This window comes from Choloepus didactylus, chromosome 4 (assembly GCF_015220235.1).
Source record: "Choloepus didactylus isolate mChoDid1 chromosome 4, mChoDid1.pri, whole genome shotgun sequence".
In the NCBI taxonomy this organism is placed as follows: Eukaryota; Metazoa; Chordata; class Mammalia; order Pilosa; family Megalonychidae; genus Choloepus; species Choloepus didactylus.
The window spans coordinates 136,190,479-136,215,940 of NC_051310.1; the positions used below are offsets into that span (position 1 = coordinate 136,190,479).

Genomic DNA, 25,462 nt, shown 5'->3' on the forward strand with positions numbered 1-25,462 from the left:
TGGCCTTCTTTGTCTCTCAAAACATCCCTGCATTTGAAGTCTATTTTATCTGAGATTAATATTGCTACACCTGCTTTCTTTTGGCTGTAGCTTGCATGAAATATTTTTTTCCATCCTTTCACTTTCAGTTTCTTTGTGTCCCTGTGTCTAAGATGAGTCTCTTGTATGCAACATATTGATGGTTCATTTTTCTTGATCCATTCTGCGAATCTATATCTTTTAATTGGGGAGTTTAATCCATTTACATTCAACGTTAAAACCGTGAAGGCATTTCTTGAATCGGCCATCTTATCCTTTGGATTATGTTTGCCATATTTTTCCCTCTCTCTATTAATATCCTTTATTGTACCCATACCGAATCTCTTTAGTACTGAACCTTTCTCCAGGTCTCTCTGTCCTGTCTTTGTTTCTCTGTCTGTAGGGCTCCCTTTAGTATCTCCAGTAGGGCAGGTCTCTTGTTAGCAAATTCTCTCAGCATTTCTTTGTCTGTGAAAAATTTAAGCTCTCCCTCAAATTTGAAGGAGAGCTTTGCTGGATAAAGTATTCTTGGCTGGAAATTCCTCTCACTCAGAATTTTAAATATATCGTGCCACTGCCTTCTTGCCTCCATGGTGGCTGCTGAGTAGTCACTACTTAGTCTTATGCTGTTTCCTTTGTATGTGGTGAATTGCTTTTCTCTTGCTGCTTTCAGAACTTGCTCCTTCTCTTCTATGTTTGACAGTGTGATCAGTATATGTCTCGGAGTGGGTTTTTTTGGATTTATTCTATTTGGAGTTCGCTGAGCATTTATGATTTGTGTATTTATGTTGTTTAGAAGATTTGGGAAGTTTTCCCCAACAATTTCTTTGAATACTCTTCCTAGACCTTTACCCTTTTCTTCCCCTTCTGGGACACCAATGAGTCTTATATTCGGACGTTTCATATTATCTATCATATCCCTGAGGTCCATTTCGAGTTTTTCAATTTTTTTCCCCATTCTTTCTTTTATGCTTTCATTTTCCATTCTGTCATCTTCCAGGTCACTGATTCGTTGTTCAACTTCCTCTAGTCTTGTACTATGAGTGTCCAGAATCTTTTTAATTTGGTCAACAGTTTCTTTAATTTCCATAAGATCATCCATTTTTTTATTTAGTCTTGCAATGTCTTCTTTATGCTCTTCTAGGGTCTTCTTGATTTCCTTCATATCCCGTACTAGGGTCTCATTGTTCATCTTTAGTTCTTTGAGTAGCTGCTCTAGGTGGTGTGTCTCTTCTGGTCTTTTGATTTGGGTGCTTGGGCTTGGGTTATCCATATCGTCTGGTTTTTTCATATGCTTTATAATTTTCTGTTGTTTTTGGCCTCGTGGCATTTGCTGAACTTGATAGGGTTCTTTTAGGGTTTGTAGACCAGTTGAAGTCCTTATCTCTAATTTATCAGATCTACAGCTTCGTGGAGTACACTTTCTCTAACTAACCAGCAGGTGGCGTCCACGAGCCACCTGTTCTCCACAAGCCAGATCTCCCGTGCTTAGCCTTTTTGGTGAGTGGGGGAGTGAGTCTTGTGGGGCCCAATTGGTGTACCAAGCTTGCGTGTGTAGTTGGTGTTGCCTGCCCTGTATGTGGGGCGTGTTTCTGGGCAGTCGGGGAGGGGGGGTGGCCCTAACAATCAAATCTCCCTGATGATCCTAGAGTTTTAAAGCTGCTGCAATAGTCTAATCCTTCAGTTCAGTCCTGCCACAGTTTGTCTCTGCCACTGACCCACAAGTCTTTGGTATTGGCGTATGGCTCCTGAGACTTGCAAGTGGGCCCCTCTTCCAGGCTGTGCACCCCGGGTCCTCTGTTGAGGGATGACTGTGCTATGTCACAGGTGAGTGCCGTCCCCCCAGGGCAGTTCTGGGCTGCTGGGCTGTGTTGGGAGGCTCCCAGTCTGCTCAAATGATGGCTGAATGGGGCTCTGTTAATTCACACTGCTCCCCCTTCCCAGCTCTGGGACATTCAGCTGAGGTTGCAGGGAAGGCTAATGTCCACGCCCAGTTTTGTGGTGTTTGCCTGTTATTTGAAGCACTTCCGTCACACTGGGTTGTCTGGGGCAGCTCTGGGCTATGGGGCTGGCGATGGGCAGGAGTGTTTCCTGTCCACCAGGATGGTGGCTGTGAGCGGACACCCCCCTTTTCTTGGGAAGTTGTGTTGTTTAGTGAATTTTCTCAGCCACTGGAATATTGCCTTTTTTCTCAGAGCTCTCTTAGTTCTGCTCTTGACTTGATGTGCCCAAATATCAATTCTTTGAAGCTTTCTGTATTGAGCTTCTTAGAGTAATTGTTTTAGAAAAAGCAAAAAGGATTTAAAAAAAAAAAAAAAAAAAAAAAAAAAAAAAAAAAAAAAACGGCCCTCCTCAGAGATCTAATGGGTTATTGAAATGCTAATAGACAAAGCAACCAGGGCCATTAAGGAAAGGTGCACAGGGCAGAGAGATCAGCTTTGCTTCGGGATTTGCATATGCGCCTCAAGGCCTGATCTCCGCCCTTCCCCTTTCTGTGTTCACTAGAACTCGAAAAATCCTCTGCTTTTATTTTGGAGTTTTTCGTGTTGTTTTTTTTCTATGTCTGTCTCCTCTCTGCTGGGCTGGCTGCTCTCAGAGTCTCTGGTGTCTGGTCTCAGTCTATCTATGGTTGGAGTTTGAATCAGTAGAATGAGTTTCCGATAAGAGCAGCCACTGGAATTCTCCCTTCTCCTTCCCGGAGCTGACAGCCCCTCCTCCCCCGGGACTGAGCCTGGCAGGGAGGGGCGCGGGTCCCCTGGCCGCAAAAACTTACAGATTTCGCTGATCTCAGCAGTTCCACGTTTTCATGAGTGTTGTATGAAGTATGCCCAAAGACAGATTGCTCTGTGGTGTCCAGTCCACGCAGTTCCTCAGTTCATAACTTTTTATGGCTGAGCAGTGTTCTTCGTATGAATAGACCCCCACCCCACCCCAACCAGTTTAGCCAGTCTCCTGTTGATGGACACCTGGGGTTTTCCAGTTTCCTAGTTGTTTTTATGAGTATTTTGTCTCAGGGAGTGGGATGGGATGGATAGGAGTGCCCCAGGATTAGTCTTCAGTTCCATCTGTATTTCTCCATGGTGCCCGGCATTGTGCTAGGCATATTTTGATTGCTAAGAGTAAAATGCGTGAATTAGGTGAAAAGAAACCATGGGACACAAGCAATGCTACTACCTAGAAGGGTATTACTTATGGTAAAAACTTTCCCTAGAGCATGACAAGTAAAAACTGTTGGCTAAAGACAAAGTAGTACTTTTCTGGTATAACAGGAAGGGACAGAGGTATGAACAATTCAAGGCACACGGTGATCCCAAAGCCCTGAGTCTTTGCTTTGGGATGGATCAGATGGTTTTTCCTCACGCTGGTACCCAGATGTGCAGAGAACTCTGGTCATACCTTCAGCAAAGCAGAAGGCCTCCATGTTTGTGGAAAATAGCCAAGAGACTTGGAGGAGGAGGTTTTACCATCAAACCAAACAAAGTCACAACTGGATTTAAACTCCATCTGCTGTTGGGGAGTGACTCATAACAGCTCATCAGATACCAGCCCAGACACCCCAGCAGGCTGAGAATGGTCAACTCCACAGCAAGGAGCAGAAACCTCTCCTCTGGCAGCCTGGGACAAAGCAAGAGACTGATAAAAGCTGAACGCAAGTGAGGCAGGAGGCCCCATGGCGCAAGCTTAGGGAACAGCCCAAAGGCCCCAATGGCTGCTCAGCAAGGGCCTGACACACAGTCCCCAACAGGAAAAAGTGCTTAGACCCACGGAATAGGATGGAGTTTACTAACGGTGGCGATATTGAGTCCTGCCACTCATCAAGTGCCCCGGAGCGCCAGGCACTGGGCAAAAAGCAAATAACACAATCTTACTTTCTTCTCACCACAATCAAAGGAACTGGTATAATCCCTGCTTTACAGATGAGGAACCAGAAACTCAGGTGATCACAGTTATAAGCTGTGGAGGGTTTACTGTCTACTCTCCTCTGTGCTAAGGGAGACAGGGCCCTTCTGAGCCTGGCGGGCATGTTGGGAGCCCTGGTAAGAACCCATGGGAAGTCTGGCCTTTATTCACCAGAGACATGGGAAGCTATTTTTAAAAGTTCTTTTGTGTTAAAAGTACTCACGGAAATCCCTATGACCACTCACTTTGATGTGCTCCTCTACCCATATGTTTCATCCTTCTATCTCCTCCAACTTCCACTGACTTTCTCTGCTCCCCAATGAACTTTCGGCCAATTGTGCTTCAAATATTAAAAATGAATTCTTCAACCTGGTATTCTTTTCTACCTGACTACACCCTATGGTCTTGTTCTCTAGTTGTTGTATTCATATACTACCTGATGTCTATCTGGTGTCCCAAATCAGACCTAAGTATCCAGGGACCACATCTTCTCATTTTTTATATCCCTCAAATCTAAAAAAGGCACAAGGCTGGACCCACCATAGACAAAGACCGAGTACTTGTTATTATTTAAATTTAGAGAAGCTTGCTCTCCTGGTTCAGACCTCATCTCACAGATAAGAACCAATTGTCAGTAGCTGCTGGAAGCTATGAACATTCCACTTTGGGAGAACACTGCAAAAATCACAAAGGCTTTCTTGATTTCCACTAATGATGAATGGAGGCCCTGACTTAACATCCCTAAATGAAACACACATCTAGCAACTTCACAACTGGTCAGTCCCCCTTCATATGGCTGAGCTCACTAAGCCTTAAAACTAACAGAACAACACCTCCTGCCAAACACCTACCAGTTTTAAGGTCTTTTCCCCCAAGTAATCTGATGTCATCTCCAGGCTGCGCAGTGACCTCATCAGCAAAGGAAAATAAAAGCAACAGCTATCTATGCCAAAGCAGCTTGGACTTAACTCACTGCGTCAGAGTACAACATAGTCTGCTGCGTCTGAGAATTTCTCCCTTCAGGATAATGAAATAAGCAAACTGAGGAAAAATATTGGTGGTTGCCTAATCATCCAGTAAGAATCAAAGGCAGGCAGTATCTATCCAAGGACCTGGTTCTTAGTGTGTGAAGGCAATCTGAAGTTCCTGTACCAGGAACATTTTTCCCACCCCTTTACTTGGCTTCAGGTGTTGTTCTTAGACAAGCCAGGTGTCTGGAAAACACACTGATCACGCCCTGTACTCTCCTTCACTGCCCTTTTACACAACTGTGGCCAGGGTCTGTCTGTCTCAGGTCTGTCCTCCCCTGTGAAAGGTGAGATCCACGTGTGTAGGGACCAAAACTGTCTTATTCATATCTGTATTCCCAGCACTTAGCAGAAGGCCCTGCTGAAGAAAGCACTCACAAATATTATGCCAAATGAATAAAAAAAAAAGGTTAGCTGAAGGAGTTTGCTGACCTGCTTTTAGGTGCTTTACCAGCGATCCCACTTTTACAACTGTTCCTGAAGCTTCATGCCCCAGCACCATGGGCTTTTTCACAATGAAATCCCCAATTTGACCATGCTGCCAGTAGTGGACATCTGAGCCGCAGATTCCAACTGAATGCATCTTCAGCAGCACTTCTGATGAGGGAGAAAGAGAAAACAAATGAGGGAGAGGATGATCCCTTGGCACTCCCCCAAGGAGCCCCAGCAACTCCTCTCTGGACAGGGAAAGGGCTTGGTTTCCAAGGCCTAGTGCAAGGTTAGAAAACCAGCTAAAGAGCAATCACAATTAAGTCTCACAAGGCAAAAAAAAATTTTCCTGGAGCAAATTAACTTCACAGGAAACAAAATACTATTAGTAGGAAGACACAATATATCAATCACTCGAGAGAACAAACAATATGCTAAATGACTCATTCTTATCTATTCATGACAGCAAGTCTGGCAGAATCCAGGCTTGGCCAACACTTGGAGGGCTCTCAGGCTGAGTTCTTCATGTCTGTTGTTCTTTACAAAGATGCAGCTTTAATTTAAACCATCCAAAGATTTCAACTGGCATTTGCCCTCAACAGGTTTGAAGAAGTGTGATTTGCTGCTGTTGTTGTCCGTTTTCCAAGTTTAAAATAATGATGCTACTGAAATAAGTATTAAAGGATTACTGGCTCAGTCTGACTAAGATGACCATGATACAATTATCTCCCTGAGAAAAAGCACTGCCTTAAGAAAGACAAGAGACCCAAAAGCTCTTCTAGGTATTCAGATGCCTCAAACACTGCCCTCGCCACAAGTCATGGGCCAGTCACCAGGTGTGGCTCTGTAGAATTTTCTTCTCCTTGGTTTTGGTAAACGGAAAGAAATGGTGATTCTGAGATCGAAGACAGGGAAAAGTCATTTGAGTTAGGAAAATTGTCTCAGGCTTTCATCTCTTAAAAGTATCAATTTGTAGAAAGAGATGAGATTTGACTTGCTGAAACTACATCTGAAATTTGCCATCTTATCTCCTTTCAATTAAGATAGCAAGAGACAAGAGAGTGAGAGCAGAATGCTACTTCTGAGAGAGAAGCCATAGCCTGGTACTTTGAGCCCAAGATAACCCTTGTTTGTTCATTTCTGGAATTGACATGACTTTCAGGACACAGTCAGGTGTCTCTCACTTCTCTGAACATATTGTATCTTGGTGAAAATACTCAAACCCTAAATATACACTACTTACTAAATACTGATAGGAACAGCTATTGTCTATAGCCTTATCACTATAAATCAATAATCTAATGGTCCAAATGACCTTTGAGTAGCAAAGAAGCTGCCCTCAATCTGATATTCACTCAGTTTAGGATGGGGTATGTGTGTACGGCGGGGGCGTCCCCAACTCATCCTAAGGACAGAGAAGGGACCTGAGTGGCCAGCTGTGGAGTTGGAGGCTGATCTGCCTATAGACCCTCTGCCCCTTGCCCCAGCCTCACTTTAGGGTCCTGCAGATTATGAAGAAGTGGGACTCCAGGGCTCTCAGCAGGGACCTGCCTCAGCCACCAAGAAAGCGTGACCTCCCCAGGCCTGGACACCACCCCGGGAAACGTGCTTGTAAGCTTGGCCCATTGGTCCCGCCCACGGAGAGGCCCGGAAGGCGCAGAGCAAAGATGTCGGGAACTTTGCCCCAGTGTGCTCACCTACTTTCTGTGGTTGGTTGATTAGGGCAGTGTGGCAGCTTCATGCAGCCCCTCCCAGCCCCACTGGACAGCCTGTTCTGGGGCTGCCCACACTTTGGTGACTGGCCTTCCTGGGGAAAGGGGTAAGGCTGGTGTGGTGGTTGTTGTTTTTTCTAATTAAAAGACTAAATTCAGTAAACTCACTTCTTTTCAAAGTTTGGAGAAAGGACATGATTTGGCAAGCCAAAGAGCATTTTATGGTACATAAAATATTCTAAAGTCATTAGGTCGAAAGAGGAACAATTCTGCCTTTGGTCCACAGAGTGAAGACATTTTATGTCAAAAACTCTGGGACAAGTGAGCAGTCTGATATGGTTCTACGACTTTTTTGGTTTTACGACTTTTAAAAAAAATTCACGTAGCAGCCAAATTAACAGCTCCCACCCTGTAACCCTAGTCACGCTGTGGACAATGCACTAGGTTCTCAGCCTAACAAAATCAGAATTTCTAATGGAGGTGGAGATAATGAACAACAGAAAAAGAAGGATAAGGAAATAATACACTTATGTCTCTAGGATAAGCAAAAGGAAATCAATAAAATATAAGTTGAGTTTCCCAAGGACCTACCATTTGGGCCTGGTTCAGGGATGGGGTAGTTCTCCTGAGGAAAACAAAATTGAAAACACCATTTAACATGCATAATTACTTTACATTATGAACATCTTCAATTTTTTTTTTTTTTCTTTTTTCAAAAACTAAAGTGGAGTTTCATTCAAATATTTCTTCTTAGAATTAACACAGACTCAGGCAATACTACTGCCGGGCATATGCCTGAGGGGGTACACTTGAATGGCATGCTGGAAAAGCCTGCCTAGTTCTTCAACACTTTTCTGAATAACAGAGCAACTGATCCAACCCAATGCCTACACAACATACTCACAAGGGTACAGAGGACCACACTCATTGGCACTAGGCAATGTGCCACACGATGGGATAAATTTCTGAAACTGGGTTCTCCCTGTCAAAATGCCAACTGCCCCACAAGCCCAAAGTCCCAGGGTAAGTTCAAGCCCAGGAAAAGATGACTCTAATTGCTAAACCTTGCCCCACCTGCTAGAACAACTTGCCTAAGACTAAAAATGAAATATGCTACAAGCACCCCTAGGCTTCACTCACTCCCTCTGGACCTGGCTTCGCCTGCATCACTCAATAACCGACCAAGAAGGATGTTTGGGCTGTTTCTGGGTCTCTAGATCAGCCTTCTACACTGGAGCCTTCTTTTCTGAAAAAAAAAAAAAAAAAAATTCACGTTCTTTGATACAGATTTTTTGGGTCTGGCAAACTTCTACAGGGAAAGGATGAAGGTTGTTTCTGGTAGTTGCATGTAAGGATTTTTCACTGTAGAGAAAGCAGCTGTGTTGGCTGCCTTTTCCCTTTATATCAGTGCAGAGACTGATACCTGATCCTCTCTTGCAAAATCAAAAACTCCAGGGAACACACCAGACCTGCATTTTGGCCATTCTCAAAGCTTAAAAAGCAATCTGAGCTATTCTGCTAAACAGAGTGATTATGATTTTTATTATTATCACCGTTATTATTCATTTACTACGCTTTTTTTTCCATTGCCAATTGGCTAGGAAATTCATGGTGACAAGGAGAAAGGAAGCTGAGTGGCCAAGTCTGAGTGTTCATTTTACTAATTCTTTGAAAACAGCAAACAAGAGAAGGGATGGAAAATGTTCATAGCACCTGTTATGTGCCAGCCAGTGTGCAGAGCTTTAGACACATCATGGCACATGTTCCTCACCCACAGCCCACAGTTTGCAAATGAGAAACCTGAGTCTAGGAGATTAAATAACTTCATCAAGGTCACACCAGAGAGCGGACCAACCAGGGCTAAACCCAGGTGTGTCTGACTCCCAAACCTGCTTCCACTGCCCGTCAAGGCTCTCCAGGTGGAACATGCCTTTTCTTCTTCAGGGATGATGCAAAGAGCTGTCAACCCATGTAGGAGCAGGGCCCCCATGCAAAGCTCTCTGGGAGGAGCTTCCTTCATAAAACCTCTCCCAGGTGCTTTTATAGGAAGACAGAAAGCATCTAAAGACTTCAATTACAACATAAAGCACTAGACAAATGCTACTTATTACTATCAACTTCCCAAAGCACTGAGAAACACCACCACAGCATTCTCTTCACATTCCTGCCTCCAGACTAGGCTAGGCCCGAACACCCACTTCTAATTTAAGCTCAAAACAACAGTCAGGCACACCAAGTAGGTCTTGGGTCACTACAAATTACTATCGTAAATATTTGTTGACAGAGCTGACCGACTTTGCCCTTACCACGCAGGCAAAGCTGCAGTGACTCTCCCAAACACTAGAGGGTGCTGTGCCAACCAGCCTGGTTTTCTCTTTGTAGCAGAATCGCCTTACGGAGATGGTAAAACAAAATACCTCTCCCTGCTTGCCAAACTTCCCTTTCTCATCTTTTTCTGGCTCACTTTAATCACACCTACTCCTCAGGTTTGGCCCCTGCAGCCCCTCTCTGCAGCAGGCATGCCACCTGATTACAAGACCATGTTAAGATTGGACTGTAAGTTTGTAAATAACATCCTAAGAACTGCCTAGTGGAGCCCAGTGTTTTAGAATGTTATAACAGCACGGCTAATAAAAAACCCTGCTTTTCATTTGTGGTTCCTTGGTATGATTCATTGTTTACTTAATCTCCTTTTCTGTCTCAGATGTCGGTGATGCTATTCTTTCTTTAACCCATTTCTCATCTATCAGAGTTTCTTAACTCTTTTGAGATCCTGTACTTTCACTTTTATTCCTACATTCCCTTTCTTCGTTCCCAAAGGTTTTGTAATCTCAGGTGCATTCCAGATTTTCCAACAGGATTTCTTGTCTTTCTGTGAGTGATAGAAACAAAGGGGAAAGAGAAGTTGAGTACAGGTTCTTAATTATAGCAATGTCAGTTGTCCAGCACTTTTCATTTGAAGTTGGAAATATATCACATACCTATTCTCCCTTCTAATCCCTTCAGCCCTGCTCCACCACTGGCCCATAAGTCATAAGTACTTCAGGAAGAACCCTGTGGGAACATGGAATCATCTCAGGTGCCTCTCTTACCCTACGTATTTTCTCAAATTAGCTTATATATATGCTTCCTAAATATATCCTAATGGTCCTCTTTCCTCTACTTCTACCTGCTCAACTGAGCACATGCCTTCAGATCCTGGAATCCATCTATCCATTTGCAAATCCAGGCTCCCCCACCAACTGTGTGGCCTCAAACTAGTTATATAACCTCTTTGTGCCCTCAATTTCCAACTCTGAATAATAAGGATTATCATAAAAGAAAGTGCCCAATAAGTTAACTCTTATTTTAAAAGAAATAAAATCAAAGTTCGCTCAGGGCGATCTTGTCCTTTTGAAAAGAGGAAAGTGTTTTAAATTGTTTGGGGGAAAAGTTGTGTCTCCATTGCATTGTTTTTCATGTCAATATTAAAAGAGCTTTACTGCTCCTTCAAAGGCTGGGATTTGGAAGGAAGTGAAGTAGGATTCCAGCTCTTGGGCTTGATACTGCCAGTTTGGAAAGAGTATAAAGCCGGGCCCCTGCCTCAGGGTGGGGACAGCAAACAGGGCTCGGGGAAGGTGGGTGACCTCGCCCCACGTCCCTGGCAGCCAGCTTTCGCCATCTGCTCCCTCCCGCCCTACAGTTATCCAGTGAACCTGTTGGACAGATGCCCAGTAACTCTTATCTCACCTTCAACTTCGCCTATGTCTCCTGGCAAGACTCCAGCAATTTCACACTCACCCTGCACTTGCTTACCTGGGGGACAGGAGACACGTCTCCACTGGTTAATCCCTTTCCTTCTTCAGATCTCACACTGAGGTGGGAAGTGAGGCATCTGGGATGACTTCCTAATTCTTGGCCCTGGGACTGGGTAGACAGGGCTAGGATTCCTGTAGGAACTAAGGTTTGGGTATATCTGGGGATATCCAGGTGGGGATTCCAATATGTGGTTGTATTCCTGGATAGAGACTCAAGAATTATAAACAGAGAGTGAAAGCAATCACCTCTTGTAAGAAACCTTCCCCGTCCTCACGAGGCTGGAAAGGTGACCCCTTCTTCTTTGAGCTTCTCCAGCCCCTAGCACTGAAACATGAACTTACTAGATGGTTCTTTATTTTAAACTAAAATATGAAGTCTCTACGATTTCTTGGATGCTCTAGTTTGTTAGTAATATTAATTAAGTGCTCACTGTGTTAAGATCTATGTAACTGAACATTTATGTGTTGTTTTATTTCAATCTTGGGCTGAATAGGAAGGACTACATGAAATTTGAACCTATTTTCCCCAATACTTAATGTTGTAGCCGTTAATCTGATTTTGGGAAAAATGCCAGCTTTAACAGCCATACTAAAAGATTTATAAATTGGATGCCAACTGTATATATGTGTATATATATATTTCTCCTCTTTCTTAAACTCCTTCTCATGCAATTTTAAAAGTGAAACTCCCCTCACACCCATTATTCTAGATTCTTGCTCAGAATGGGACTGCTTTTACCACATCTCTTAGTATTACTAGGTTTTACTGCAAAACAATGTTAAAATCCTATTTGTGGTATTATTTACTGCTCTTGCTTCTATTTAGGAGAAAACTGTTAGCTTTGTCACTGTTGGCCTTTTGCAGACAAAGGCATTGCCTTTCCATAATAGTTGGCAGAGATGCTGTATCTCCTTCCTAGATGTGAATTTTAAGTGGTTTATCAGGTTTGGGTTGTTTTGTTGTTGAAACATAACTAAGATAAAAGGATGGAAGGTATTTCTTTGTGCTATTTGCTACCTGATTTTTCCTTTTTCTGAAGGAATTTTACTATCTATTTTTCAATCTCAGCTGCCTCTGACTGATAGGTAGAGCTCTGATATTAAGGGGTTAACTAGCCTGTATTTCCTCACTGGGGAAATCACCAGTTTAATCCAGCTGCTTATTAATGACAATCAGGCACCTTTTATCAGATAGAAGCTGGTGGGAAAGCTGACCAGGGAAAGAGACATGCCACTCAAGACCACCTGAGCTGCCAGTGTTCATATCATCTCATTATACAATCCCCTTCTCTCCTAGTCATCCTAACAATAAAGTGTATATGGTAAGGAGGGGGCCTATGAATGTTGTATTACAGTTTTAGGATTATCCTGTTTTAAAAAACATTATTAGATTTAAAGCAATTCTTTTGACCCAGGGTATAATACATTCCCCCAAAGAGCAAAAAACTCAAGAAATATCTTCCTGGCACCCTGACTAGTGTTTAAATTTGACATTGATGCATTTGTTTTCTTTGCCTTTTATAATTAATCAATGTCAACCCATCATTCAAAAAGGACTAATTTTCCCTTAACTTGTTCTCTCCTCATATAGCTAATCACAAGACAAAAATCTGACTTCAACCCCTTCACGGTATTCAGTTCCCTGGAAGTAGGGGCTGCTTTGCTCCCACTTCTTCCTGTCCAGATGTTCATGCCTGAAATCTGGTAGAGCTGGTTTTCAGAAATAAGGGAGATAAAGCATACTCAGATTATGGTCGATGAACTGTTTGTTTCTTGCCTGTGATGCAATACGTACAGAATTTAAGAGGAGCATTTAGAAATGTATACAGCATTTGGATATTGTGGCAATATCCAAATGCTCCGATACAAAAATATCATCCCGTGGCCAAAAGGAAATAAAAACACAAAATTGTTCGTTCACCATGGGTAACTTATGAAGTGCTGTATTAAAGAACCCAGCAAAAGCCTGGGACATAGTAGGCAGTCAACATGTTAATTCCTTTCAACTTCCTTCCATTCAAGTAAAACACAGAACATTTTAAAAACAAGCAACATTCCACCCATCACTATCAAAAATATCTTCTATGGAGAAAAATTATGTAAACTATTTTATATCCCAACTTTATAAACCAGTAATTCATTTCCCAGTTAAAAGCAATTTCTTGATTTCTCAAGACTGGCCAAAGAGACAAAAGAGTTAAACTGGTAAATATAATTGAAAACAAGAATACTGTCTGGACCCACATTAAAATAATTTAGTTAAGAATTGTCCACGCATTTGAAGGTTGTGGCCTTTGTCCATGTCTTTTTATGCTGAAATGGTTTAAGTATTCAGTTCTCACTGGGCTGCAGCCTCTTGCTTAATCCCAGTTTGTGCATACTGTGAGCTGAATGCTGGACTGGGCCTTTTACATGCAGGAGCTCATCTTATCCTTGCAAATACCACTGTTGTCCCCATATTACAGACGGGGAATTGAAGCATAAAGAGACTATAATTTGTGGAGACATATAGCTGGTAAACAGTAGAGCTGGGACTAACTAAACCTGCACTCCCACCCCACTCCTGCCCCACTTGTGACCTCATTACTGCTTCCATTCAGAGAGGACCTCAGTGAGCTGACAGTGTTTGCTGAAGGGCTGTTTGCTTCTTCATGCATTAGCATGGTCACTTTTCCCCCCTGCTCTCTTGACATCTCACACTTTATTTATAATAGAAGGATAAAGTGAAAGTCCTTAAATCTGAGCTTTTTTTTGTTTTTCCTCATTATAAAAGAAAACCACCATTATGTTGGACACATTTTACCATAATAATTAAATGCACACACAGAATTGTGCTACACAAGGAGAGAACTTGTAACTGAGAAGTTAGGATTTAGGGGATGAGTATGACTACTGAATCATTATATAGATATTCCTTTTTACTCTCTGGTATATAGAGCAGACAGAGGGAAATAGCTGAAATCTCTGAACTGTAATCCAGCTGCCTTGATCTCTGATAATGATTGTATAGCCTTTATCATGTGCCCTTGTGATTGTAAAAACCTTACTTATAATCACAAAGGCTATACGGAGGAACTTGAATCAGCTCAGAACTAACCATTCACTTGTTGTTAGCATGGTTCTAGCACAGTTCCACTCCTTTACATTTGTAAAATGTTTCTGCCTCTATTAAGATGGTAACTCCATCTCCCCTCCCTTCTGCTTATACTTGCTGTTGAGATGGTAATAACTCCAACTCCCCTTGGTTCTGTTTACACTTGCTATTGAGATGGAAGACTCTCTCTCCCCTTGTGTGAATCCATGAAAACCTTAAACTCCTTAGACTCAGGGAGACAGATTTTTATGCCAAAAGAACATCTGATCTGCTTCATGCCTAGTTTCTCTGAAACCCTGGTGTCTCAGGAATTAGTCATTTGAACGCATCAGGCAAAGAACCCATTGCTTTTGTCCTAGTGTGAGCTATGGACTTAAGTTAATATAATTATATTGGTTCATCGATCATAGCAAATGTACCACACTAATGCAAAATACTAATAATTGGGAACATTATGTGTGTGGGGGGGGGGCGGTATATGGGAACTCTCTACTTTCTGCATGATTCTTCTGTAAACCTACAACTACTCAAATAAAACTCGAAATGAAAAAAGGAAAACCAGACTCTCAGCATACATACGCGCGCGCGCGTGCGCGCGCGCACACACACACACACACACACACACACACACACAGACACTCTGGCTCTCTGACTTACCACTAAACTTACAAAAGGCCCAGAGCCCCCCAGGCCAGGGAGCACTGAAGCAGCCAGGCTCCCTCTTCGCTCTAGCCACAGTGATCACTAACTCTCTAATGGGGGAAGGAGTTTAATTTTTCCTTCCCTGCAGTCACAGCATCAAGAAAGAAAAGGGAAGTCTGCCTTCTCCACGGGTGGAAGGGAGGCAAGGAGTTTGGTTTCTTATCTGTCAGGTGGGACACAAGCTTCTAGTGGCCCAAGCCCCACCCGGGGTCGCATTTTCCCACAGAACCACTCCCTGGGTGCTGGCTGGTTCCCCAGCCTTGCCTGCCACAGGAAGGCAGCACCTGAGGGGCTGGACACTTGCTTCTTTTTCTTTTTTTTTTAATATTCATTTTATTGAGATATATTCACATACCATGCAGTCATACAAAACAAATCGTACATTCCATTGTTCACAGTACCATTACATAGTTGTACATTCATCACCTAAATCAATCCCCGACACCCTCATTACCACACACACAAAAATAACCAGAATAATAATTAAAGTGAAAAAGAGCAACTAAAGTAAAAAAGAACACTGGGCGCCCTTGTCTGTTTGTTTGTTTGTTTCCTTCCCCCACCTTTCCACTCATCCATCCACAAACTAGACAAAGGGGAGTGTGAGCCCCATGGCCCCCCCAATCCCACTGTCCCCCCTCATAAGCCACATTTTTATACAATTGTCTTCAAGATTCATGGGTTCTGGGTTGTAGTTTGATAGTTTCAGGTATCTACCACCAGCTACCCCAATTCATTAGAACCTAAAAAGTGGACCCTTGCTTCTTGCTTCAAAGCCCCTGATTTTGAGAATGGGCCTTTCTCCAAACAACTCTCCTCTCCTGAGTTCTTGAGGCCCAAGCCATTAGTAATGCACCCAGCCTTAGTCTGCTCAAATGGGTCACAGCCTGCTGGGCCTCAGTTCCCCACCTTGACAAGAGTGGAAGGGTTTTTAATACAGGGCTCTACTGTGTCTGGACCCTAACAATGCCCTTGATCTTCTCTCGAAAGGAAGAAGTATTCCAATTCTTTCCCCATCCAGCTTATATTTTGTAATTCAAATCCAATGTGGCCTACTTTTCTTCACATGCAACTATGGACTTGAAATCTTGGATTTCAGTTTGGGTCTCCACAGAGAGGAGAACTAATCAAGCTTCCTCAAGTCAGTTCTTTGGTTCAGTACTGGTACCACTGACCCCAACTCCAAACTACTTAGCTTATTTGTCTTAAGGTAGGGGAGGAAGAACAGAGATACCCTACTGGGAGGGTCCCTAGGGTGGTGCTGGGGGATGGCTGTGCTCATAGGGTGTCAACGGCCCAGGAAGGACTGTGTTGGATCACAGGTGCTGCTGAAGTAGCATGGGCTTCCTTGGTCACTCTCCTCTGCTACCAGCTTTCTGCCTTCTCCCCTCCAGTATTGGGGCTCTTGGGGGTAACTGTCCGTGACTTCTTTCCTTCTCACTCTACATGTTCCACTCAGTTTAGGCAAGCTCATCCATCAGCAACTTCCCAACAGAGTGCTATCTAGGGGAGGACAATTCTTTGTTATGCAGGACTGTGTTGTGCACTGAATGAGGTTGTCACCACCACCCCCAGCCCCTCAGTCACTGCAACAACCAAACCCCCTTTATAAGTTTCCAAATGCACCCCTAGGGCAGGGAGTGACGGGCAGGTAATACTACTTGAGGAAGAAGCAAATGACTCTTGAATCAGCATCTTCGCCCCAGATATCATCTCCAGACCTTTACACCCAAAATAATTTCTCAAAGGCATCTTGATGTCCTGTCCTAAAGACATTTTAAACTCAAACATCCAATCCTAATCTCATCACTCTAATCTACTTCTTAAGTAAATGACTTCAGCACCACCCATTCCCTCCTCATCCTGGGAGTCCTCCGGAATCTGACCTGAACTCTTTTATCCAATTAATTTACCAGCCCCATAGCAGCCACTGGCTAAATTCTCTAGCCCATCATATTTTCTAGAGTACTTAACTCTCTCCTTTATAATACACTCACCTACCTTCCCCCTCAGCCCCTAATCCAGTTTGAAGGTCTAATGCAAAATCTAATGCAAAGCTACTGAAGTCAATTTTAAGGTGAGTCCCTCCAATCTTCGACTTTGTCCACAGAGCCACCTAAAGGGAAGTAGTCTGGTGAGTAGTGGGAGAACATGAGTTTAGGGAGTTAAGGCAGAGGTGAACCCGGAATTGTAATTCTAGCCTGCTGCTTATTAGGTGCATGGCCTGGAGCAGGTCCTGAGCACATGAAGGGGCAGGACCTCAGTAAACAAGGCCTATAATCTTGTACTTCACATAGTTGCCTGAATGACTCCTATTATCCTTTAAGAATCAGATTAAGAAGCATGTATCTCCTCTGGGGCCTCTTCCTGATCTCCCAACCCTGCCCCAGGCTGGGCTAAATTTGTCTCCCTGTGAGGCCTTTACTCCCTATGACTTCAAAAGCCCTCCCACTCTGTCACAACTGTTTTACTTCATCCAGCCTGGGGGCAAAGACTTGGCCTTCTCCTGTCTCGGCCCCCATCCCTAGCCCAGAGCCTGGCACATGGCAGGCACTCTCATTTAGCAAATGTTTGTGGAATGAAGGATTGTGTTTTCCCTTCCTCATAGTATCATCTCGTGTTTGTAGCAGTAAACACTGGTAGTGTCATTTTAATTCAGGACCTTGGGCAGAAACTCCCAAGGTGTGTGGAAAGAGCACTGGAGAGGGAGTCTGAACTTCTCAGTTCTTGCCTTGGCTCTGTTAACTATCGAAGCCTGTAGCAAGGGCATGGCACTGTCCCGTCAACAGAGGAAATGGAGACTTAGCTCAGGCAGGGGTTCTTAATCCACAGACCTCTAAGGTCTATGGAGGGAGTTCACGAACTTGCTGAATCTGTTTGCATTCTGTGGGGAGACAGACCTTAGATTCCCAAAGAGGGCTAAGACCCCCAAAAAGTCAAGAAATGCTGATCTGGATACTCTTCTGAGTTCCTCCAATCTAGTGCATGTTCTCTCTGAGGGAATAGGAGGTTTTAGGGAGCAGCAGAGAATTGGATCCCTCTGCAATGGCTGGCATCCGCCCCCAGATACCCACAGCCATCCCAGGTCCATCTGAAATGGACTTTGTCAAGGGGCCGGAACCCTGGCATGAATGTGCAAGGGGCTGACTCTGCAACTTCCTGAACTTTGGCTCCACAAGCTAGAGAGCAGAATGCATGGTCTGGGGCAGAAAAAAAAATTTATATATATATACACACACATATATATATATATACATATGTGTGTGTGTGTGTGTGTGTATAATGCTCCCAAAGGGACAAGGGAACAGGATCAGAAAGCAAATCAGCTGGAAAATAAACCACCTTTGGACTAAAGGAGATAAGGAGGAAAAGAGCTCCAGAGACAGCACGGAAGCTATCAACATCCAGAAGTCTGGTGCAGGCAGTCCTGGAGATGGACGCCTGGACCAGAAGGAAAGGATGAAGAAACTGGCACTTCCTGAGCACCTCCTAAGTGCTGGTACTTTCATGAACATGATAATCCTGCAAGGGAGGTTTTGTCAGTCCCAGTTTTCACATGAGAAAACTGGAGCAAGAGAGATTAAATACAAGTTCCACAGCTTTTAGGTGTCCCTTTACCCCCCTCTCTGCCCTGCATGGCCTTCACAGGGAAGTTCAGGGCAAGTCCTAATTTAGGCACCCTCCCAGGTATCTCTTCTGAAAGGAATGACAAAGGGCAGGACTATGCATCTGCACCAGGCAAAGAAGGGAGAAGGCTTCAAAAATTTTGCAACACGTCCTGGGCGCCTGCCACGTGCCGGACACGGGGCTAGGTTCCGGGAAGCACGCGACAAGAACCCTACCCTTAGCAGACACACATCCCCACCCCACCCCCAAACTCCATGGTAACCGGCTCGGAAGTGAGGGGCTGGCGCAAGAATGGGATTGGGACTGGAAGCCCGTTCAGGGACTGGGCTCAGAGGTGAGTGGGGGAGGGTCGAGCTGGGCTCCCCACCCCGCTTTCCGTTTTACCAGCCGCAGGTCCCCGGCTCCGTGAACTACCAAGGAGAGGTTCTCGGGCTGGGCCGCCGCCGCCATGTTGCTCGTTCCCTCTGGGGTCGATGATGGACTCCGCAGGGTGCTTGGAAGCTCTGCTGGCTGCCCGGTCGAGGGTCCCGGGTAAGGGAGGAGAGGCGGGGCCTGGGCTCCGGGGCGCGCGCCGGGCCGGGGGCGGGGCTTCCTCGCCCCTGACAGCCGGGGCGGGGCTAGCGCGGAGGGGCGGAACTGTTCGGCCCTCTGAGCACAGGGAGCGCCTGCCCGGCGCGACTCAGAGCGGAAAGCCTCTCCGCCGCCTCCGAGCAGTGCAGTTTCTCTCTGCCTGCCCTCCTGCTGAGGATCTCCTCACACCTGCCTGAAAATAGCCTGGGGCGGCAACAGCCAAAACACCTCAAACTTTGCCTGAAGACGAATGGATATGGAGGGATGGAGGGAGCTGTTGGGAATGCAGATTCTCAGGTCCAGCACAGATATTCTGATACGGTATATATACGGTAGTCTGAGGGTGAAGGTCTGTATTATTAGCAAGCCCCTCGAGGTATACTGAGGCTGCAGGAACAGCACCATCTACACTTTGAGAAACAGGCTCTATGCTGACGCAAGCGTCCTTGTTGGCCCTGTGTCCCCAACATCCAGCAAAGAGCACGTGTAGGAGTGAACGAATGAACTGGTGCATCGTCCCATGGGCCTGATGCATCAGTATAAAAAAGCTGTGAAATGGAGTTTGTGGATCCCTTTCTTTTACCCATGCTCTGCTTCTTAAGAAGCACCGTTTCTGCCCAAACTCAAGCCTCTTTCCTCTCTGAGAAGCAGGAGATTTTACTCTTCTGGAAAGGTGCGGCCTCCTCCAAAGGCCTCGGTCTTTCAGACCTGTGTTCAGGGGTTCACTCCCTCCCTTTTAACCCCAGCCACATCTTCTTACCTCCTCCAGGAGGTTCTTCCTAGTGTTGCCAGCTCTTAAAGATGTCTCTATGTGGCACTTAATGCCTGCCCCATATATGGGGCATAGCCTGTGCTTTTGCTGGTAATTACCCCTTCAACTGCTCTGGAAGTCCACTAAGGGCAAGGCCTCATTTCTTAACCAGAACCTGGTAAATTGTTCTGTACAGTGTAAGAATTCAAAAAAAAAATTTTCACAAGAAAGGTGGATCAAGCTCTGGAACCCTAATAATGACTAAGAGAGAAGTGTGTGTGTGTGTGTGTGTGTGTGTGTGTGTGTGTGTGTGTGTGTGTAGGTATAGGCCAGGAGGGAGGACAGTTACAAGGTATGACAAGGCCATGGAGTGGATTTCTACAGGGGACTTATGGAGTCAGGTTATTTGCTCTAAGATACCTCCCACAGACTTGGCTGTGTTTAGCTGGTTCCTCCATCATCTCCTGCACTTGGCTGCTGGAGAGGTGATTAACTAGGGGTTGCCTGCCTTCACTCATGCACCTGAATTTAAACTCGCCTTCTGCTCCTTGCCTTAGGGGGTTTCCTCACAGTCTTCCAGGAGTGTTTTTCCAATGGATGAAGCTGAAGATGAAGGTGGCTCCAGAAGGCATAAGAGCAGAGGGCCACTTGAAGTAGATGCTTCTTGATTCTTATAATTAAGAAAACAGAACAACCAGGACAAAAGCAAGGTCACTAAATTAATGCCACAGCAGCCACACTGGGAGTGGTATTTGTCTTCTCCTGAGCAGTAACATTTCGAAATGCTTGAAAGTTGTTGGCTGGGGGAAAAGAGATTTAGAGGGGCAGGAGACAAATTTAGAAATATATTCTATGCCTAGGGCTCTTTGAAGGAAAGTTAAAAGGGTCAGTTGATAAGGATTCTTAAGAAACTGCCTTTTTTTTTTAAAAAAAAAAGGAAGTTGTTATTATAGTATTTAAATAACTTGTGACATTTCTACATAATTTCTCTACAGACAACAGCATTCACAGTGGTGAGGAGCAGATGCTGCCATAGGTCCTCCATTGTTTCACATTGTTGGAAATGCAGGGTACAAGAAGAAATGCAGGGGAATGCCTATGGCTGAAGATCTTAGGGGGAAAACTGGCAAATTACACTTTTCCAAGGTGAAGAGTTTGCTCTGAGTTGCAAAACCATAGTTCATTTTTGTAACAAGAACAGAGTACATAGCTTGGTGATGGAAGCTCCTGTGGAACTGGTTTGGCTCTAAGAATCAGAGAAGATAGGGTTTTATAAAGAATCCTAATGACCAGCCTTACTTGCAGGAGGCAGTGAGAAGGAGTCAGTGGGCTGTGTTATGAACAGCCCCACAGCTGCCTATCTTTGAGGCGGGGAAAGTAGAAGCTCTTAAAGAGCTCTTATAGACAATCTGGATTATAGGAGAAATTCCTGTTAATCTAGAACTCAGCCTTGTTCTCTTCCCTTCATATCATGTCTGCAAATAGCTGGTCCAGTAATAACTCATCTCATTCAGAAATTAGTTACCAATAAAAGCCAGAATAGGAGCTGTAAAAATATGTTCAGGGGGGAAAAAAGGATGAAAGGAAGAGGAAAAGATAATGCATACAAAGAACATTCACCAGAAAAATATTGCAGATGAAACTTGTGATGGAGCATTTTCCACAAATTATTTAAAAGCTGAAGAGTGCATCCACATGTGGAGACAGTCCAACTCAGCAAATCAGAGCACAAGCTGGGTGAGGAGGGGGCCAATGTTTGTGTTGGGGTGGGGGGGCAGCACAGGGTGTGGGAGCGTAAGAGAGGTGAGGAGAGCATCCTCAAGGAGGAGTGATGGTGACATGGGATGTCAAAACCCAAGAAGGGTAAGGAAGGGTTCACATGGGGGAAGGGGGGATCACAGCTCCATGTAGGGTGAGGGATGCTGCATATGATGAATAGGGTGACCATGGTGGGGGGCAATGTGAAGTGGTGGAACATGGGTGGAATGGGGAAGGCAGTTGCCTGGATGAAGAGGTAGCTAAGGTGGTGGAAGATTGGTACATTCAGGGGGATTGACCTAAAATAAATAATTAAGGATAATGAGAGTGAGGTTTCTTGCTGTTGGAGAAGGGAGAAACAAGTTTGGAAAAAGAGAAAAACAGAATGAACCCTGTGGTATTAGAAGAATTGGAGGGATCAGTGTGAACTCATAGTTTTCAGTATAGATAGACATAAAACATCTCTATGTGTACACACCCATACATAGACACACATGTGTGCACACATTCCATATCTCTGTCCACTGAAAGAGTTTGGGATCAGAGACACCCAATAGCAAAGAGCACATCTAGTGCCCAGATCGTGGTCTCTAAATACCATTACATAGGGGACTGGTGGTTTGATGGGCTGAGCCCTTTACCATGGGACTTGCCCTTGGCAAGACTGTTCCTGCAAAGGAGAGGCTAGGCCTGCCTATAATTGTGCCTAAGAGCCTCCTCCCGAATGCCTCTTTGTTGCTCAGATGTGGTCCTCTCTCTCTCTAGCTAAGCCAACTTGGCAGGTGAAATCACTGCCCTCCCCACTATGTGGGATCTGACACCCAGGGGAGTGAATTTCCCTGGCAACATGGAATATGGCTCCCGGGGAGGAATCTAGCTCTGGCATCGTGGGATGGAGAACATCTTCTTGACCAAAAGGGGGACATGAAAGGAAATGAAATAAGTTTCAGTGGCTGAGAGATTCCAAAAGGAGCCGAGAGGTCACTCTGGTGGGCACTCTTACGCACAATATAGATAACCCTTTTTAGGTTTTAATGAATTGGAGTAGCTAGCAGTAAATACCTGAAACTATCAAACTACATCCCAGAACCCATGAATCTTGAAGGCGATTGTATAAAAATGTAGCTTATGAGGGGTGACAATGTGATTGGGAAAGCCATATGGACCACACTCCCCTTTGTCCAGTGTATGGATGGATGAGTAGAAAAATGGGGGCAAAAAAAAAAAAAAAAAAAAGGCACCCAGTGTTCTTTTTTACTTTGTTCTTTTTCACTTTAATTTTTATTCTTATTATTTTTGTGTGTATGATAATGAAAATGTTCAAAAATTAAAATAAATAAATAAATACCATTTTCCACTAAAAGGAACCAGGGATTTGGGGAGGAATGATTAAATCTAGGGGCTGGGACAGGAAAAGTACAAAATGAGCCTGCAACATCTTGTTGTGCCAGAAACTAAGGAAGTGCTCCAAACATGATGGGATATATCAAGGGACACAGCAGCCAGCTTGCAGAGGCTACTACTGGCCAAATTAAGGGCAAGCTGAGCATTAAAAAAAAAAAAGTAACAAATCATAATTCATTGAATAGGAAACCATGAGTATATCTATAGTGACAAAAATAAATTAACTAATAAATTGGAAGTGTGACAAAGAATGGATAGCTACAGAATCTAAAAGTAACTTCTCACAAAATATTTATTAATTACACAGGGTAAAAGAGTAACTTTACAGTGGAGAAGCCTGGCATACACCACCTGAATCCAGTGATAAAAGTTAATATACTGCAAAGGAGAGGCTAGGCCTCCCTATGGTTGTGCCTAAGAGCCTCCTCCCGAATGCCTCTTTGTTGCTCAGATGTGGCCCTGTCTCTCTAGCTAAGCCAACTTGAAAGGTGAAATCACTGCCCTCCCCCCTACGTGGGATCAGACACCCAGGGGAGTGAATCTCCCTGGCAACGTGGAATACGACTCCCGGGGAGGAATGTAGACCTGGCATTGTGGGACGGAGAACATCTTCTTGACCAAAAGGGGGATGTGAAAGGAAATGAAATAAGCTTCAGTGGCAGAGAGATTCCAAAAGGAGCCGAGAGGTCACTCTGGTGGGCACTCTTATGCACACTTTAGACAACCCTTTTTAGGTTCTAAAGAATTGGGGTAGCTGGTGGTGGATACCTGAAACTATCAAACTACAACCCAGAACCCATGAATCTCGAAGACAGTTGTATAAAAATGTAGCTTATGAGGGGTGACAATGGGATTGGGAAAGCCATAAGGACCACACTCCACTTTGTCTAGTTTAGGGATGGATGAGTAGAAAAATAGGGGAAGGAAACAAACAGACAAAGGTACCCAGTGTTCTTTTTTACTTCAATTGCTCTTTTTCACTCTAATTATTATTCTTGTTATTTTTGTGTGTGTGCTAATGAAGGTGTCAGGGATTGATTTGGGTGATGAATGTACCACTATGTAATGGTACTGTAAACAATCGAAAGTACGATTTGTTTTGTATGACTGCGTGGTATGTGAATATATCTCAATAAAATGAAGATTAAAAAAAAAAAGTTAATATAATTAGCAATAGGACAAATTGAAATCCTGTACCACTTGTTGGGACGCACTAAGAAGAAAACAGTGTCATTATTGAGGTATTCCTGCCAAAGATGCATTAACTGAATCTAATCATGAGAAAATATGAAACTAGCCCAAATTGATGAACATTCTATAATAATTGGTTCTTAATCTTTAAACATGTCAATGTCATGAAAGTCAAAGAAAGTCTGGGGGGCTGTTTCAGATTGAAGGAGACTAAAAAGACATGTTAACTAAATGCAACACATTATTCTGAAATAGATCGTTTTGCTATAAAGGACATTATTAGAACAATTGGTAAACTTGAAAGAGAACTGAGGATTAGCTGAGAGTAATATATCAATGTTTATTTCCTAATTTTGATGGGGCATCATGTTGGCAACTTATTCTCAATGGATCAGGAAATAAAGTTCTTTGTACTGTAATTGCAAATTTTTCTGTAAAAAAAATTAAAATACATAAATAGGAAGGAAAATTAGATAATGCAGTTGCATCTCTGAGAAAATACCACAAAGCACAAATGAAAAGTTCAGGGAAGAAATGGTGAAATATTAGAAAGAAATGAAATGTGAACTGAAAGGCTGTAGCAAAGAAAGTGGAGTAAAATAAAACCATCAAAAAGTGAAGACAAAATTGCAAGCATCACAAAGGAGGAGACACTTCCAAAACTATAGTGAAGGACAAAAAGGACAGGATTGAGAATATTGAACACAATGAAATGGAAATGAGGATTTAAAAGGATTAAAGAGAAAATAATAGATATGGAAGATAGACAAAAGGGATCTAAAATTTGCATAATGGGTTCTCTGATGAAGAAAACCAAAATAATGGAATAGAAAAGAAATTCAAGATGTAATTTAAGTGCAGCAAGATTACAGGATACAAGATCAATATGAAAAATCAATTGTATCTCTATACAGTTGCATTGAACCATACCAAAATGAAATTAAGAAAACAACTCCATTTACCATAGCATCAAAAAGAATAAATTAATTAGGAATACATTTGACAAAAGAAGTGCAAAACATACTTTGAAAACTACAAAATATCATTGTAAGAAATTAAAGAGAAAAAAAAAAGACAGTCTAACTAGATGACAATTGAATGCTAAGGATGAACTTGGATGGGATTGGAGGATAGAGGACAGGTGGCTCAAAGGGACACAGTTGAGACATAAGGAAAAGGAAATATAGAATGTAAGCTTTGTATCATTGTTGAATCTATTGTACTTCTTAGCTGCGCTTAATGGGATTACATAAAAGAATGTTCTTGTTCATGGGAAGTGTATACGTGAATTATAGTGTATGTTCAAGGATGTGGGCAGAAGACAAAGCAATAGATGATGGATGATAGATAGGGAGGGAGGGAAAGAAATAGCAATGTGACAGCATGTTAAAGTTGGTAGATTGAGCTATCAGGGGAGGGGGGTCAGGGTATGATGGAATTCTGTGTATGGGGCTAGTATTGTTTTTGCAACTGTTCATATA

General features: G+C 43.6%; 1 protein-coding gene across 4 annotated transcripts in view; it reads right to left on the reverse strand.

Annotated features, from left to right (window-relative positions):
- The window catches only part of SORD (sorbitol dehydrogenase), a 37,123-nt gene extending 18,255 nt beyond the window's left edge, over window positions 1–18,868 (reverse strand). Inside the window, exons 1-3 of one of the 4 annotated variants that reach the window (XM_037834092.1) lie at window positions 18,692–18,868; window positions 7,679–7,712; window positions 5,379–5,543 (exon numbers count right to left, since the gene is read on the reverse strand). In XM_037834092.1, coding sequence (XP_037690020.1) covers window positions 5,379–5,543; window positions 7,679–7,712; window positions 18,692–18,757 — 265 coding nt within the window. In that variant the 5' untranslated portion in view covers window positions 18,758–18,868. Of the gene's footprint in view, window positions 1–5,378; window positions 5,544–7,678; window positions 7,713–8,227; window positions 8,334–18,691 lie in introns of those variants that run through there. The other 3 variants (XM_037834093.1, XM_037834095.1, XM_037834094.1) reach the window with 3 other exon arrangements.
- Window positions 18,869–25,462: the final 6,594 nt, after the last annotated feature.